The sequence below is a fragment of the Hyla sarda genome, chromosome 12 (genome assembly GCF_029499605.1).
Source record: "Hyla sarda isolate aHylSar1 chromosome 12, aHylSar1.hap1, whole genome shotgun sequence".
Classification (NCBI taxonomy): Eukaryota; Metazoa; Chordata; class Amphibia; order Anura; family Hylidae; genus Hyla; species Hyla sarda.
The window spans coordinates 40977854-40992975 of NC_079200.1; the positions used below are offsets into that span (position 1 = coordinate 40977854).

At 42.5% G+C, this 15122-nt stretch overlaps 1 protein-coding gene across 1 annotated transcript in view; it reads right to left on the reverse strand.

Annotated features, from left to right (window-relative positions):
- EFTUD2 (elongation factor Tu GTP binding domain containing 2) overlaps positions 1–15111 on the reverse strand; it is a 51441-nt gene extending 36330 nt beyond the window's left edge. Inside the window, exons 1-12 of the mRNA XM_056547858.1 lie at positions 14974–15111; positions 12281–12399; positions 10530–10695; positions 8708–8786; positions 8550–8625; positions 7996–8061; positions 7853–7888; positions 7665–7755; positions 6877–6959; positions 5632–5798; positions 5423–5547; positions 226–289 (exon numbers count right to left, since the gene is read on the reverse strand). Coding sequence (XP_056403833.1) covers positions 226–289; positions 5423–5547; positions 5632–5798; positions 6877–6959; positions 7665–7755; positions 7853–7888; positions 7996–8061; positions 8550–8625; positions 8708–8786; positions 10530–10695; positions 12281–12388 — 1061 coding nt within the window. The 5' untranslated portion in view covers positions 12389–12399; positions 14974–15111. The remainder of the gene's footprint in view (positions 1–225; positions 290–5422; positions 5548–5631; positions 5799–6876; positions 6960–7664; positions 7756–7852; positions 7889–7995; positions 8062–8549; positions 8626–8707; positions 8787–10529; positions 10696–12280; positions 12400–14973) is intronic.
- Between the last annotated feature and the right edge of the window lie 11 nt (positions 15112–15122).

A 15122-nucleotide genomic window follows, 5' to 3' on the forward strand; every position in this document is an offset into this window, starting at 1 on the left:
CCCAAGAGCTGTACTCGGGTCTTTTGGGCGCTCCCTTAGGTATAAACTGAGCACATGCTCCTCACTGATTGCAGAGGGCCCCAGCGGTCGGACCCCACGATCAGCTACTTATCCTCTATCCTGTAGATAGGGGATGTTATTTTCCGCCAGAGATCTCCTTTAAAGTTGCAGAAGAACTTTACTAACTCTCTACCAGATACTGTGTGTGCTTCTTAAGGTACTCACGTTTTTGGATTGAAATAAATATCCCCCCACAAGCGCTTTGAGAACTCCTGGTAATTTATATCACCTGCAGATCAGAAAATGGAGAACTGTAAAACCCTACCAGTGAAGAAAACTAAATTGACAATGTTACATTCACAACATTACTTGCAATGACACTTGGCTCAGAAAATAGACCAGACATGGGAAATCAGAAGTTAACTATAGCTGTAATAATTGTAGATTTACTTCGGCAGCTTTCCAGCAGGGGAACCCAGTTACACAAGAAAATGTCTTGTACGGGCAGAATTGCACGTGACTGCCGTTAGGGCATCCGCAGCGTCAAATACGCTGCGGATGCACCAACGGCAGTCATAGAGGGACTGTGACTGCCGTTGGCACTTCTGCAGCTTCAATTCCGCTGTGGATGTGCCACATGTAACCATGCCTGTACAGTAGAGAATTACAGAAGGTTGATCACTAAGAGTATAGAGCAGCCTCCCAAAATACAGCAAGAAAGCACACAAAAAAAAAAAAAACAACATCTTTTTGCGTATGATACCCTAAGCACTGGTAATTCCCTGGGTCTATGGTATACAAAATTCAATTTAAATTATGAAACAGCAGACAATCAACAATTTTCAAACTTCAAAATAAAAAAGGGTGGTATTCGGCTCGGTTCACACTACGAAATTTCCAAGCAGAGTGGTTTTAAAATTTCAGCGCAGCAGAATCCCATTAGTGTCAATGGTATTCCTATGCACAGTGCACACTACAGAGCTTTCGTCACTGAAAGAATGATTTAGCTAATTTTTTCAGAAGAATACATTGATGTCTTTGGGGACGGCAATGTCTGCACAGTCCTAGAACCAAATAATTCAGTCGTTGGCGGCCACGATCGAAATCTCCAGTTGGAGTAATTCCATCTGGAGATTCCTCAGTGTAAACCCAGCCTAACAAATGTTTAAGCAGCAGTGGGAAGCATTAGTTATTAACCGCTCTGTACCTGGACATGCAACCAGATACAGTGTCAAGTCCAGGTAAAGACTTGAAAATTTGTGGGAAATTGTAAGTGCTAACTGCAGCCACCTACATGTGTGCAATAGGCTTATGTGTGTCACCCACTCTTTACTGGTAAAAATCCTTAGATGGGGGTTTTCAGTGGAAAACAACTTATTCCATATCCACAGAAAAAGGAATAAGTGTCTGATCATGTGGGGTCCGACTGCTGAGGCCACAGCTCTCTAAAAGAGCATGTGCTGCAGCCACCATGTCGTCCATTCATTTCTATGGGAGCGCCGAAGATGCCCAAGTGCTTTACTCGCGTATCTTCAGCGCTCCCATAGAAAGAATGGAGCATGAGTCGTCTGCAGCACACGCTCTCTCTGAGAGTCGGGCCCCGTTCTGGATGAGACACTTGCCGTGTAGATAGGGGATAAGTTGTTTTTGACTGGACAACCCCTTTATTATGAAGACTTTAGGACAAGAGTGCTTGGTTTCTTTAGAATCATCTGTTCCACCAACATAACAGTTCAGGAGTGTAACCAAAGCACTTTATGAGAATATAGGTCTATTGAACCCACAGTGAATAGAGCAGCAGTACACATGCTTAAGTACTGCTACAGGGAACCTAAACATTCCTGAGCGAGGTAGTTGGCTATGTTCAGAAGTCCATTAACAGTCAATAGAGCGGAGGCCAAGCATGAGCCATACGGCTCTATTCACTTGGAGGACAACTAATCTCTGTTCTCATAATCAATGATCACTCGCAAATCACTGACAAGTGGATGACAATAGATGTCAGGGCAAGCTGGGAGTTGTAGTGGTGAAACAGCTGGAGGCACCCTGTGTAGAAGAACTAAGGGCAGAAGTGTCGGCCCCAGCAGGCATCAGTGACGTCGCGCCTGCTAGGGAAGTCTGCCTGGTAGTGAGCACACTACCAAGCAGACAAAAAAGCATTTTTAATATAGTCAAAAAAAAATGTAAAGGCAGGGAGGGGGTTAGGGATAGATGGGCAAAAGGCAGGGACAGAAAAAAAAAAAAAAAAAGGATGGTGGGAGCTACTCTTTAAAGGGGTACTCTGGTGGAACAAAAATGTTTTAAAATCAACTGTTACCAGAAAGTTAAAACAGATTTGTAAATGACTTAGTATCTTAATCCTTCCAGTACTTAACTGCTGTATACTAAAGAAGAAGTTGTGTAGTTCTTTGCAGACTGACCACAGTGCTCTCTGCTGACACCTCTGTCCATGTCAGGAACTGTCCAGAGCAGGAGAGGTTTGCTATGAGGATTTGCTTCAAAACTTTCTCTGTAGTATACAGCAGTTGATAAGTACTGGAAGAATTATGATTTTAAAATAAAATACATTTACAAATCTATATAAAACTTCTTGGCACCAGTTGATTTAAAAACATTTGTTTTCCACCGGAGTACCCCTTTAATTAATGGATTATCAGAATTGATCAGACAGACTGTGGTGCTCTATTGTAAGGTAGCATAGTACGGAGACAGGTCCACTGCTCTATTAGCCAAAGTGACACAATAAATGATGTAAAGTTTGGCTGTTATGAGCACTTCTAGATGACACCATACACATAGTTCAAGAGTCAGACATATTCATTAGAGGGGGGTGCTCTCCTACCTCTGCCTACACAGCCCATCAATTACCATAATGACGGAGGAGTGGAGAATTCCTCTCCTTAATACAGCAGTCTCTTAAAATGTGTGTCCAGTGTATTTTCTGATCATGCCTATAAGCCAAATGGCACAATATTTTCTCTTTTTGCCAACAAGAAAACAGACACATCTCCTTACTATACAGCCCTTATAGCGCAGCATAGAGTGTTGCTTAATTGATAGAAATATTGTTTTGCCTTTCATATCAAATAGAACCCAAAAACAAAAAAAAATAACACGTTCTTAAAAGAAAAATTTGTAAGATGTACGTTTTGTTACAGACCCTTTGGCCAATTTAAGGATTTAACTTGAGCAGACAGAGTGAACAAGCTCTTTGCAGCGTTTAGTCATACAGGCATCGTGTGCCCAAGAGGAGATAAGTTCTTCTATTAGTTGCCGTTTGTTTGTTATGGATCTTTTTCATTCATTTCTAGCTTTATATCTGCCCATAATCGGATTCATATGTGGGCTATTATCTGGTAACACTTTAATGCCATGAGCCTCAAGAAAAAGTGTCACTTTATAATGCTTATGACATGGAGCACCATTATGCTTAAAGGAGAACTCCAGAATAGAAAAATTGTCCTCCATACTGCCAGCAGTAAAATAATAAATAGATACACACCTTCCTTCGCTCCCCAGGTGCCTTCGGTAACCCACTCCGGTCTCCGCCGCTATCCTCTTCCTGGTGGTCGGCGAGTCATACAGCACTCAGCCTATCACCTGCCGCAGTGAAGTCCTGACTTGGCCGGCGATAGGCTGAGCGGCAGTGTGACGTTTTCGGCCCCGGCACCTGGTGCCGGGGCCGAAAACGTCACACTGCCGCTCAGCCTATCGCCGGCCGAGTCAGGACTTCACTGCGGCCGGTGATAGGCTGATTGTCTTATGACTCGCCGACCACCAGCAACCAGGAAGAGGATCGCGGCGGAGCCCGGAGTGGGTTACCGAAGGCACCTGGGGAGCGAAGGAAGGTGTGTATCTATTTTTTTTTTTACTGGCGGCAGTATGGAGGACAATTTTTCTATTCTGGAGTTCTCCTTTAAAGATAAAGGGGGCGATTAATCAAAACCTGCCCAGAGGAAAAGTTGCTGAGTTGCCCATAGCAACCATTCAGATCGCTTCTTTCATTTTGCAGAGACCTTTTCAAAAATGAAAGAAGAAATCTGATTGGTTGCTATGGGCAACTCAGCAACTTTTCCTCTGTACAGGTTTTGATACATCTCCCCCTAAGCCTCCGATCTGTGAAAAACCCTTCTGTGCCTGGTCACACAGATCTGCGGGATCAAATGTTGCTCGTGTGTATTTGTAGAGCTGCTGCTTCATATTACCCTGCATAATGAAGAGTCTGCTCGTCCTGAAGATGGTTATGAGGCTCCATACAATGACCCGTAAGAGGTGCTACACTCACTGGAGGATTCAATCTGTCCCTGAACATCAAGCATCATTTTCCTCAGTAACCAAAAATATGCAAAGATGTATACCCCTCAAAAGGTCTGCAGGCCCAACATCCAGAAGTCTTTGTCAAACAGGTCTCAAACTTAAAGGGGTATTCCAGGAAAAAACTTTTTTATATATATCAACTGGCTCCAGAAAGTTAAACAGATTTGTAAATTTCTTCTATTTAAAAATCTTAATCTTTCAGTACTTATGAGCTTCTGAAGTTAAGGTTGTTCTTTTCTGTCTAAGTGCTCTCTGATGACACGTGTCTCGGGAACCGCCCAGGTTAGAAGCAAATCCCCATAGCAAACCTCTTCTAAACTGGGTGTTTCCCGAGACAGGTGTCAGAGAGGACAGACAGAAAAGAACAACCTTAAAAACTTCAGAAGCTCATAAGTACTGAAAGGATTAAGATTTTTTAATAGAAGTAATTTACAAATCTGTTTAACTTTCTGGAGCCAGTTGATATATATAAACAAGTTTTTTCTTGGAATACCCCTTTAAAGAGTATTCTGCCCATAGATATCTTATTCCCTATCCAAAGGATGGAGTATAAGATGTCTGATTGCGGGGGTCCCTGCTCCAGTCTCGTAAATGCTGGGTTTCCGGTACTGGATATGTGACACTACGCCCCCTCCATTCATGTCTGCTGCACAGAGATGACAGGGGGTCCCAGTGGCGGGACCCTGCAATCAGACATTTTATCCCCTATATCCTTTGGATAGGGGACAAGATGTCTACCCCTTTAAACTCCATAATGTTCCAGCAAGTCCTGCAGCTGTCTGTCATTCTTTTGGCATTCCCTGATTAAAATGGAGTCATTTAGAGTTTCTGTTTGCTTTTTGCATTCATTTTACAAATGTTTCTATAAGAACATGTTTAACTTCTAAAAAAAAAATCGTATATTTAGTGTTATTTGATATGTCAGTATTGAGATGCAAGTCAAAACAACATAAATTTTATTTTTTTAAACATTTCTATGAATTTAGACAGATGGCAGATCTGCTTTAATATTTAACCTGACAGTCTAGTAAATAAATCTTACATGCAGTTTATTATAAATAATCCAGTTACACACCCCATAGTAAAAGAAAAAGCGATAACATACCATATGTGTCTGCATAGATTTTTGCAAATGAGCCCAGTGTGAAACAGATGCTATACTGTGAGCTCGCAAAGCAGACGTTCCCCAGGAGCGGAGATAGAACCAGGTTCTCATCGGTAGAGTACATGCTGTGGAGAGACAGAGGATCATGGAAACTCTACTAGAAGCTGAATTAAAGCAATGTTTCCTACTAAACAGTAATCCCTCAATACCTGAGCAATCCATTAACTTCATCCACAATGTGCCTCAGCTTGTAATAAGCATCTGTGGGCGGCAGCTTCAGCTCCAGAATTAATCGATCTATTTTGTTAATGCAAACTGTGACAGCTAAACGTTCCTGCACGGCGTGCTTGATCAGACGCTCTGTGTTCAACATCACCTATAAGGGGAAGATGAGAAACCTGAGAATTTAGTGGTATTCCACCCAATAACATTCTTCACAGGATAGGGGATACGTGTATGATTAGGGGGTCTGAGTGCTGGGGCACTGCGCAATTTAGAAAACGGGGTCCCGAGTTCCCTGGTAAAATGGAGCAGCGATCAAAGGGGTTATCCACCATAAGGTGATTTTAGTACGTACCTGGCAGGCAGTAATGGACATGCTTACGAAGGATCTGCACTTGTCTTGGGGCTAAATGGCTATGTTGTGAGATTACCATAACACTGTGGCTAGCTGTTTGTGAACTGGTATTTCCTGTTTGACTTTTCTTTTTTTTTACTACAAATCCCACAATTCCATCTTCCTCCCTCCCACACATCAGCCATCCCACCCATTGAAACATAAATGAGCTGCATCCATTCAAAAGACCTGTGGTTTTCAATCAGGGTGCCTACAGCTGTTGCATTAGTTGCAGATTGATCTCTCTCCCACCACCCATTGAAGCAGACAGGCTCCCTGTCATCAGCTGACTAGTGAGTCAGGTCTTGGCCGCATTGCAACCTGGGAAAATACTGAGACAACAGTCATTTTGTATGCTGTTAAAAATAAATATTGGAGTGAAAATCAGATAAGAATTCTGAGAAAACCGTCACACACAGGTACAGACACTATATTATGAACTACACTAACTTTACAGCCCCTGTAGCATAGTCAAATAAAAAAAAAATTCCTGGAATAACCCTTTAAGCACTCCAGTCTATGGAAGCTGCTGGAGATTGCCAAGAACTGTACTCTATCTGGCAGCTCCCGTAAATAACAAACGGAGTGGTGGTGGAGACATACGGCTGCCATGCCATCCGGATTGGAGACTCAGGAACCTGTTCTCTAAATTTTACAGGGTTGTAGCATTTAGACCTTTTCTGATCATCACATTACCCTTTAAGACAAGGATGCTCAAGAACGACATCTGAACTGCATAACAAAGCATAAAACCAAAAACAATTATTTTATTTTTATTTTATACTTTTCAGATCCTACTTAGCAATATATTTTAGCACAAAACTAATTAGACTCTTACCCCCTCTGCTGCATCAATGAACAACACAATACCATCTGATATCCGAAACCCAGCTGTGACCTCATCAGAAAAGTTTACATGACCTGCAAAATGACAAGATGAGTAAGGTTATGTTCAAACAGTGTATTTTGTGGCTCAAATAGGCTTGTACTAACAGTCAGAATAAGCCTCCAGACATTTTTTTTTTACTTATTTTTTTGTGGTAACCACCACAAACCCCCCCCCCGTTACCATCTGCTGTCCACCGTCGAATATGTACTAAGGCTGTGAGCATGTGCAATAAAAACTGCTGAACTGGAAGAACCGTTGAGTGCCGACTTTTCACTCTTCTATCAAGTTCACTGAGGTTACGGCTTTTTATGTGTCAGAGCAGCACCTAACCCATTGCCGTAATAGTGACTTAGTGTCCGTCCACTCAAAGGTACAGAAGTAAGCAGTGCCAAACGTCTTGATTATACTTAAGTACAGAAATGTTTGCTTTTTCCCAGTCGCTGGGACACAGATGACACAACCGGCAGAGAGGATAGAATCCAGCCTAGAACAGGGACCCCTAGTGGCCATGTATATTTTAAAAACTATGCTTATATAAAAAATGTTAAAACTGTAAATTTTACTTATTTTAGGTGCTCTGTCACATATAAAGTTTTGATATGTGACAGTACCCCTTTTAGCACGACTGCTAACACCTATACATTCTGCTTTGTCAAAAATTATAACAGAGCTGAGTTGTAACATAACCCCAGCTTTCCAACTAAACAATATCATCTTATCCAATGGATGTTCCGCACCTGGAGTATCCATTATATTAAACAGATAGGATTTTTCCTTTGTGTCAGGGAGAACGATGGTCACAGGTGTACTTTTCATACCAACACCTCTCTGGAAGCGGAAAAGAAAAAAAATACAAAATTAGAGAAGAAAAATTGAGAAAAAGGTTTTTGTAAAATGATTTTACATAAGCCTTGTGGCCACTTACCTCCTGTTCTGTGAAGAGGATATCAGTGTAACAAAGCTAAAAAGAAAGTACAAAAGATGATTCAGAGACACAGCACCAAGTAGTGCTCGCACTCCTCGTACATTGCACAAATCATTTTATTGTAGGCAAATACATTAACTTACATCTTGGTCATGGCGCTTGCGGATCTCTGGATGCGTTTGTTCAATCAAACAGTCCACAAAGCATGTCTGGGCACAATCAAAAAAATGATAATGGTTACTACAACATCTCTCTCATAAAATGCAGGATTAGATGTTAAAGGGGTATTCCGGCCAAATAGATCTTATACCCGAAGATGTCTGATCGCAGGGGGCCCCATTTTGCAACCCCCTGCGATCTCCGTGCAGCACCCGCATTCCTTTTTATTTTATTTTTTAAACACTTTACTAGTCCCTTAGGAGACTTTTAGGAGGAATCATTAGATTCCTCATGCAGATCAATAGAGTTCTATTGAACTCCATTGATCTGTGTGCTCTGCGATTTATTGATAGAGCCTAGTCGAGCCAGGTACTATCAATGACAAAGCCACGGGACATCAGGGAACAGAGGTAAGCCCTCCGGCTACCTCTATAGTGGATTTTAATCTAACTCATTGAAGTCTATCCCATGACTGTAGTTTTGGGGTTTTCGTCTTTTAAATACAACAACATAAAGAATATATCAATAATGAATTTACCTTTCCATGATGAAGGTGCCCACAAAGTGTCACATTACGAATGAGCTCTGGATTATCCATGAGATCAGCCAAAAAACTGTAAGAGACGAGTGAGTAAATAACAGGAATCAGATCAGCCTTGAACCTACAAGATGGACGTTGGGGGGAAATATACTCACTCCATTGCATACACTGTGGCAGGCAGCCCTTGTTCCATCATAGAGAATTTTTTTGCCTTTACTGGTTTAATAATAGGTTCTGTAAAAATAGAAAACACAGTCTATAGTAAAGCTAAATATTGCACAAGGATTAGCAAAATTTTATGTTAACTATCCAAAAAGCCTTGTGTTACCCTTATAAAAAATATTGCATCCAGTTAGATTGTGGAATGGGCACTTACTGGTTGGTGTAGGCTAATGAGGCAACATTATTTCTGGTTGTGTGGCTTATGACAACATGATAAAGAGTTGTGGTGGACCTTTGCACAACAGTCTCTTTTTTTCCCACCGTAGTACCCCTTTAAGGGTCTTAATTCTCCTCATAATAGATTTCAAGAAAAAAAGGAAATTCTTGCACAAAATGAAGATATCTGCTGTGTGCAGGAAACGCACTCGAACAAGGAAGATCTCTACAGTCTGAGATTAAAAAACTTCTGTCATCTCCTACACTGTGGAAGGGGGGAGGGTTTTCCATTTTGATCAGAGACACTTATGAGTCTGGCTGATAAGTAGTTTTTGTGTAAATTAAATAATTTTCTTACATACTTTAACCTCAATTCAAAACATGTCTTCTTAAAAAGATTAACACGACACGTTCCTTCAGCTCCTGCAGGCTTCAGTGATCTCATGCCTGCTGGGGAACGCCAACTTTCTCCTGCCAGGAGCTCACACTATGTGAACAAGGGGAAAGGTATGATATACAGCTTTTTACAGCCCAGAATTTTTTTTTACATTTTTATTTAAGGGGCAGTAGGGGAGTTAGGAGTAGTCAGGGAACATAATCTGAGTTAGCTTGGAAAATATGGTTTGATGACAGGTAATCTAACGTTCCCTGCCTGAAGCTGATACTTTTCTCTGTCTTCGGGATTGTGCTCGTATCCAGGGGGTGTAGTACCTTTACCCCGGAGTGGTCCCAAGTCTATATATATCTGGGCATTCTGGCTTTCAACATTTCTATCCTCCTAGTAAAAGGTTTTCCAACGTATGGATGGCAGCTGCAGTATTTCCCAATTGTGGGGGTAAGATTCTGCTCCTTCCCTGATTACTAGATAAGTGAACTGGATTGAAACCCTCACAGTAAGTGACAAAACTGTTTTTTTTTCAACTTGGTAGGCACATTTTAATCATTTACCACTATCAACATGGCTAACACTGTCCAACTGTTTTCTAATGTACCGATTGATACATTAAGGAGTTGCTCATGTGAAGTTCCTCTATGACTACAAGTTGATTTTGTGGTTGCCAGGGTAGGGGTTTTGTTGGGTGTTGGGATCTACTCCTGTTTATCCAAAAAAGAACTACTGTCCCTCAATCACAATGTAAGCTAATTGGTGATTATGGTCTCTGTATATCTCTATTTCATGTTGCTGACCTACTGTTTGTAATTTATTATTCAAAAAAACAAAACACACATGGTATCAGTAGGTGCTGTAACCTCTTTAATGTTTACAGTATCACCATACTTTTAGCAGCATTGGTGCAATGAACAATACTGTGGACCACCCAAAGTAAACGTATGGCGATTCAGGTACTAGTGCTGGTAAACACTGGAGATATGAGCACTGCTGCGCCAAGAAGCTGGTCAGTGCGGGTGCCAGGAATCAGACACCCCCGTTGATCTCATATCGATGGCATATCCTAAGGGTAGACCATACATTTAAAAAGGCTAAATCAATGCTATGGGTGGTCAATAGGCTGCCACATGTTCAGACAGTTTTAGTCAACCTCAAGCTTAAAAGTGAAGATAGATGATCTGTCACCTTCCATTAGGTGTTCCTCTCACCTGTTAGTGGCTGGGTGTCCTCCTCCTGCACTATAGTCTCTACTTCAGGACCATACACTTCCTCAGCGGTGGGGTAATACTTCTTGTCCTCATGGAGAACAACCTCCATCCCTGTACGATCCTCGTCAGGATCTCCCATATATTCATCATCATCGTCATCTTCCGCCTGTAATGAACGAAAGGTACATCACGTTAAGAGTAGGGCTGGGCGGTATGGCCAAATATATGTATTGCGGTATTTTTGTAACTTATACCGTGGAACTGCCATATAACGGTATTCCCCCCACCCCAAATTAATTATTAGCCCTATGCTGCGCTGTCCCCATCGGGGTACTACTCACGTCACCCGCAAGAGCTGCCTCCTGGTCCTCCTGTTTGTTGCGGCTGCCGGAGCGGACACTCTATAGCTGTATCCCTATGCTCGGGCTGCAAAAGCTAAACAAAAATAAACTTTAACGCACGTTCCTATGTTGGCCTTACGCTCTTCCTGGGGATGTGAACATCGGACATCAGCCTATCACCAGCCGCAGCGATGTCCCGCCTTGGCCAGTGATAGGCTGAGGCCACTGTCATGTAAGAAGCCGGCTTCTTACATGACAGTGCGCTCAACCTATCACCGGCCGAGGCGGAACATCGCTGCGGCCGGTGATAGGCTGACGGCTCTCCGACGTTCCATTCCCTGGGAAGCTGGTCCGGACCGACGGGGAAGGTGAGTTAAAGTTTATTTTGTTTACCTTTTGCAGCCCGGGCATACGGATACAGTATAGAGCAGTGGTTTGCAATCTGTGGACCTCCAGATGTTGCAAAACTACAACTCCCAGCATGCCCGGACAGCCGTTGGCTGTCCGGGCATGCTGGGAGTTGTAGTTTTGCAACATCTGGAGGTTGAAGACCACTGGTATAGAGTGTCAGCGCCGCCGGCCGCAACAAACAGGAGGACCAGGAGGGTGACATATGTGAGTAGTACCCTAATGGGGACAGCGCAGCGCTGGGCTGATAATTCATTGGGGGGGGATGTAGAACAGCGCTTGCGGGTCACATATGATTAGTTCCCCAATGGGGACAGCGCAGCGCTGGGCTGGTAATTCATTCCCGAGTGGGAGGGGCCATACCGGTATTGCAGTATGGGTTAAAATCCATATCGTGCAGCACAAAAATTTTGGTATTCGGTATGAAACGGTATACCGCCCAGCCCTAGTTAAGAGACATCAACCAAGCAAATTTATATTACACTGGAGGCCTTTTCATGACATCCAGTCATAGATGGCAGCAAAACTTGCAGTCATGGAATCTTAAAGTCAGTGTGTATGTTCACAGATACTGCAGTAGTAGACAGCTTTTTAGGCTCACTTTTACTCTGGAGTCCCTTGTTTAAGCAATCAAACATGATCCATCCACTCAGGGAAGGGTCAAGCAGTATACCCATAAGGCTGTGCTCATAACGGTGCTGATACATAGTTAAGTATGCAATGCTATTTTCTCCAGTAAAATGACAGAGACCATGACAGAAGGCAAACAAACCCCATTTTAGTCAATGTAGTCTAGCAGGTGCCATTGGATCCATCATGGATAATTGACTTTTTTTGAGTTTTCTGTTCCCATGACTGAACAATAAAATGGAAACATAAATGCAGACATGATAATAACTAAACCCACATGATATACATGACACCTTCTGTGCACCTGCAGTAAAAGAACAGGTAACAAGCCAGAGATAAAAGGCTATAGGCACTGGATCAATCTTGTCTTACCACATCTACGTCTCTGTCATCTCTCATGTCGTCATCATCATCGTCATCATCAGAGTCGAGCTCTGGACCAACGTAATTGCCAAACTCGTCATAAAGGTCGGCGTCCATGTCTGCAGATCCTGAAGGTGCATAAAAAGAATATAAAATACTGTAATTTAACGTAATACAACAATGACGGATCATGATACAATTCTAGCTATTTTGTGTATAGCTGGTTACATACGGAGCAATTACTTTTTTCTGTTGTGAACAGTAGCACAAGGGTCTTAAAGGAGCCCTACATTATATCATGATTGTGCTTCAGAGGCTAGAAATGGGGAGGAGTAGCTGAAACTTGAGATCTATGCAACTTTGGTAAAGAAGTAGGCAAAGGGGTTGTCCAGCAAAAGAAAAAAAATTATTCCATAAACAGTACCACACCTGTCCCCAGGTTGTGTGCAGTATTATAACTTGGCTGCAATCACTTCAATGGGACTGAGCTGTAATACCACATACAACCTGAGGACAGGTGTGGTGCTCTTTCAGTAAGAAATCAGCTGGTTTCCTAATCCAGGTTACCCCTTTAAAGGGGAACTCTGGTACACACGTTCTTAATCTCTATGCACAGTGTCTGATCGCGGGGGTCTGACTACTGGGATCCCCCGCAATATTCTGCACGGCACCCTGGATATCCCTATACAGGGAGCGAGCTCTGCTCTGTGCACAGATAACTGTGACATACGGGAGACGCTTTAATGATGTAAAGCCTATTAAAAGCAAATTTTCAGACACACAAAAACTTAGATCAAGATCAGTACAGTACGATTGTGTCATGCCAGTGAACACCACTTGTTGCAGACTAAGAGGGAAAGAGAATCCATGAGCTTAGAGACCTTGGTCTATCACTTAGGTAGATCATGACATTCATAGGCCAAGATGTTTAACATTGGGTATCCCAGTAGTTGTGAGACCATCAACAAACTAAAATGATAGCAAGAGGTGTAGAGGAAAAGCTCTGTATGGGCTGATGGTCGACTTTCACAACATCTACAGCCACCTTTGCTGTCATATAACACATACATATACCGTAATATATATTTTCATAAATGGGCACTGTCTCTAAAAAAAAAAAAAACTTATGACATGTTGTAGAGACTTTTTAAAGTTTTGATCGCTCAGGGCTTGAGTGTTCAGAAAGCGACCGATAGCTAGAACGAGCTGGGAAAGGAGCAAGTTTAGGCCCCTCTCACACTACAGGTATCATCATCGTGTAAAAAAACTCTGTTATTACTCCCAGCACCCTGATTGAAAACCACAGGTCTTTTGAATGGATGCAGCTCATTTATGTTTCAATGGATGGAGTGGCTGATGTGTGGGAGGGAGGAAAATGGAATTGTGGGATTTGTAGCAGGAAAAAAAATAAAAAAAAAACAGGAAATACCAGTTTACAAAAAGTTAGCCACAGTGTTCTGGTAATCTCACAACATAGCCATTTAGCCCCAAGACAAGCGCAGATCCTTCCTAAGCATGTCCATTACTGTCTGCCAGGTACATACTAAAATCACCTTATGGTGGAGAACCCCTTTCATGTCAATGGGATTTTTTGAACATCCTTTTGCATCAGGCATGTCCATTTTTACTAATGTCAGTTATTGTTGCCGGCACAAAAGACGGTGCATGCACTAATTATTAGCTGCTGAATACTACAGAGGAAATTCTTTTCTTTTTGGAACACAGTGCTCTCTGCTGACATCATGACCACAGTGCTCTCTGCTGACACCTCTGTCCATTTTAGGAACTGTCCAGAGCAGCATATGTTTTCTATGTGTATTTTCTCCTACTCTGGACAGTTCTTAAAATGGACCGAGATGTCAGCAGAGAGCACTGTGCTCGTGATGTCAGCAGAGAGCACTGTGCTCGTGATGTCAGCAGAGAGCTCTGTGTAACAAAAAGAAAACCATTTCCTCTGTAGTATTCAGCAGCTAATAAGTACTGGAAGGATTAAGATTTTTTAATAGAAGTAATCTACAAATCTGTTTAACTTCTCTGGCACCAGTTGATTTAAAAAAATAAAATAAAAAAAAGGTTTTCCACAGGAGTACCCCTTTAATGAGAGAATCAATGCAGAAGCACCAACAAAAGCACGCTATTTTCTCACACAAAAAAACTTCATAACCTTGAAAAAACAAAACAGATTTTTCTGCATAATGTAGAACAGTGGTCTTCAACCTGCGGACCTCCAGACGTTGCAAAACTACAACTCCCAGCATGCCCGGACAGCCGTTGGCTGTCCGGGCATGCTGGGAATTGTAGTTTTGTAACATCTGGAGGTCTGCAGGTTGAAGACCACCGGTGTAGAATGTCCCATTAAATCCAAACTGTGCAGACATTGGTGCAGATTTTAGCTGAGTGAACAAGGCAGAACTTTTTACTATCCCCTGTACAATGAATGAGCATTTTGTTTTCCTAGCAACCACAGATACACAGACGACCAATCATCCTATAAAGATCTCTTTACCAAGCTGCACTCACTTTGTGCAATGTAAAAGCAGCTGTGGAACTAGAAGTCCCAGCAAGGCATAACATAAATGGGAATGCAGCACTATGCAGTTTATGGCTGGAACCTACAATGGCTGCAGTGCACGCGATGGTGAGAGGAGACTAAAACCGCTACAAGATATACATATGTGTGAGCAAAGCCCAAGACACTGTACCTGCAGGTCCCCGCTCACAGCCCGGTACCACACGTTACAGATACGTCCTCACGTTCACGCCGCTCTCTCTCCCCAGCGCACACTTCCTGCGACACTAACCAGATAGGACCCCAGAGAGCTGTCCCCGCGCTGCCTGAAGCAAGGAGGGG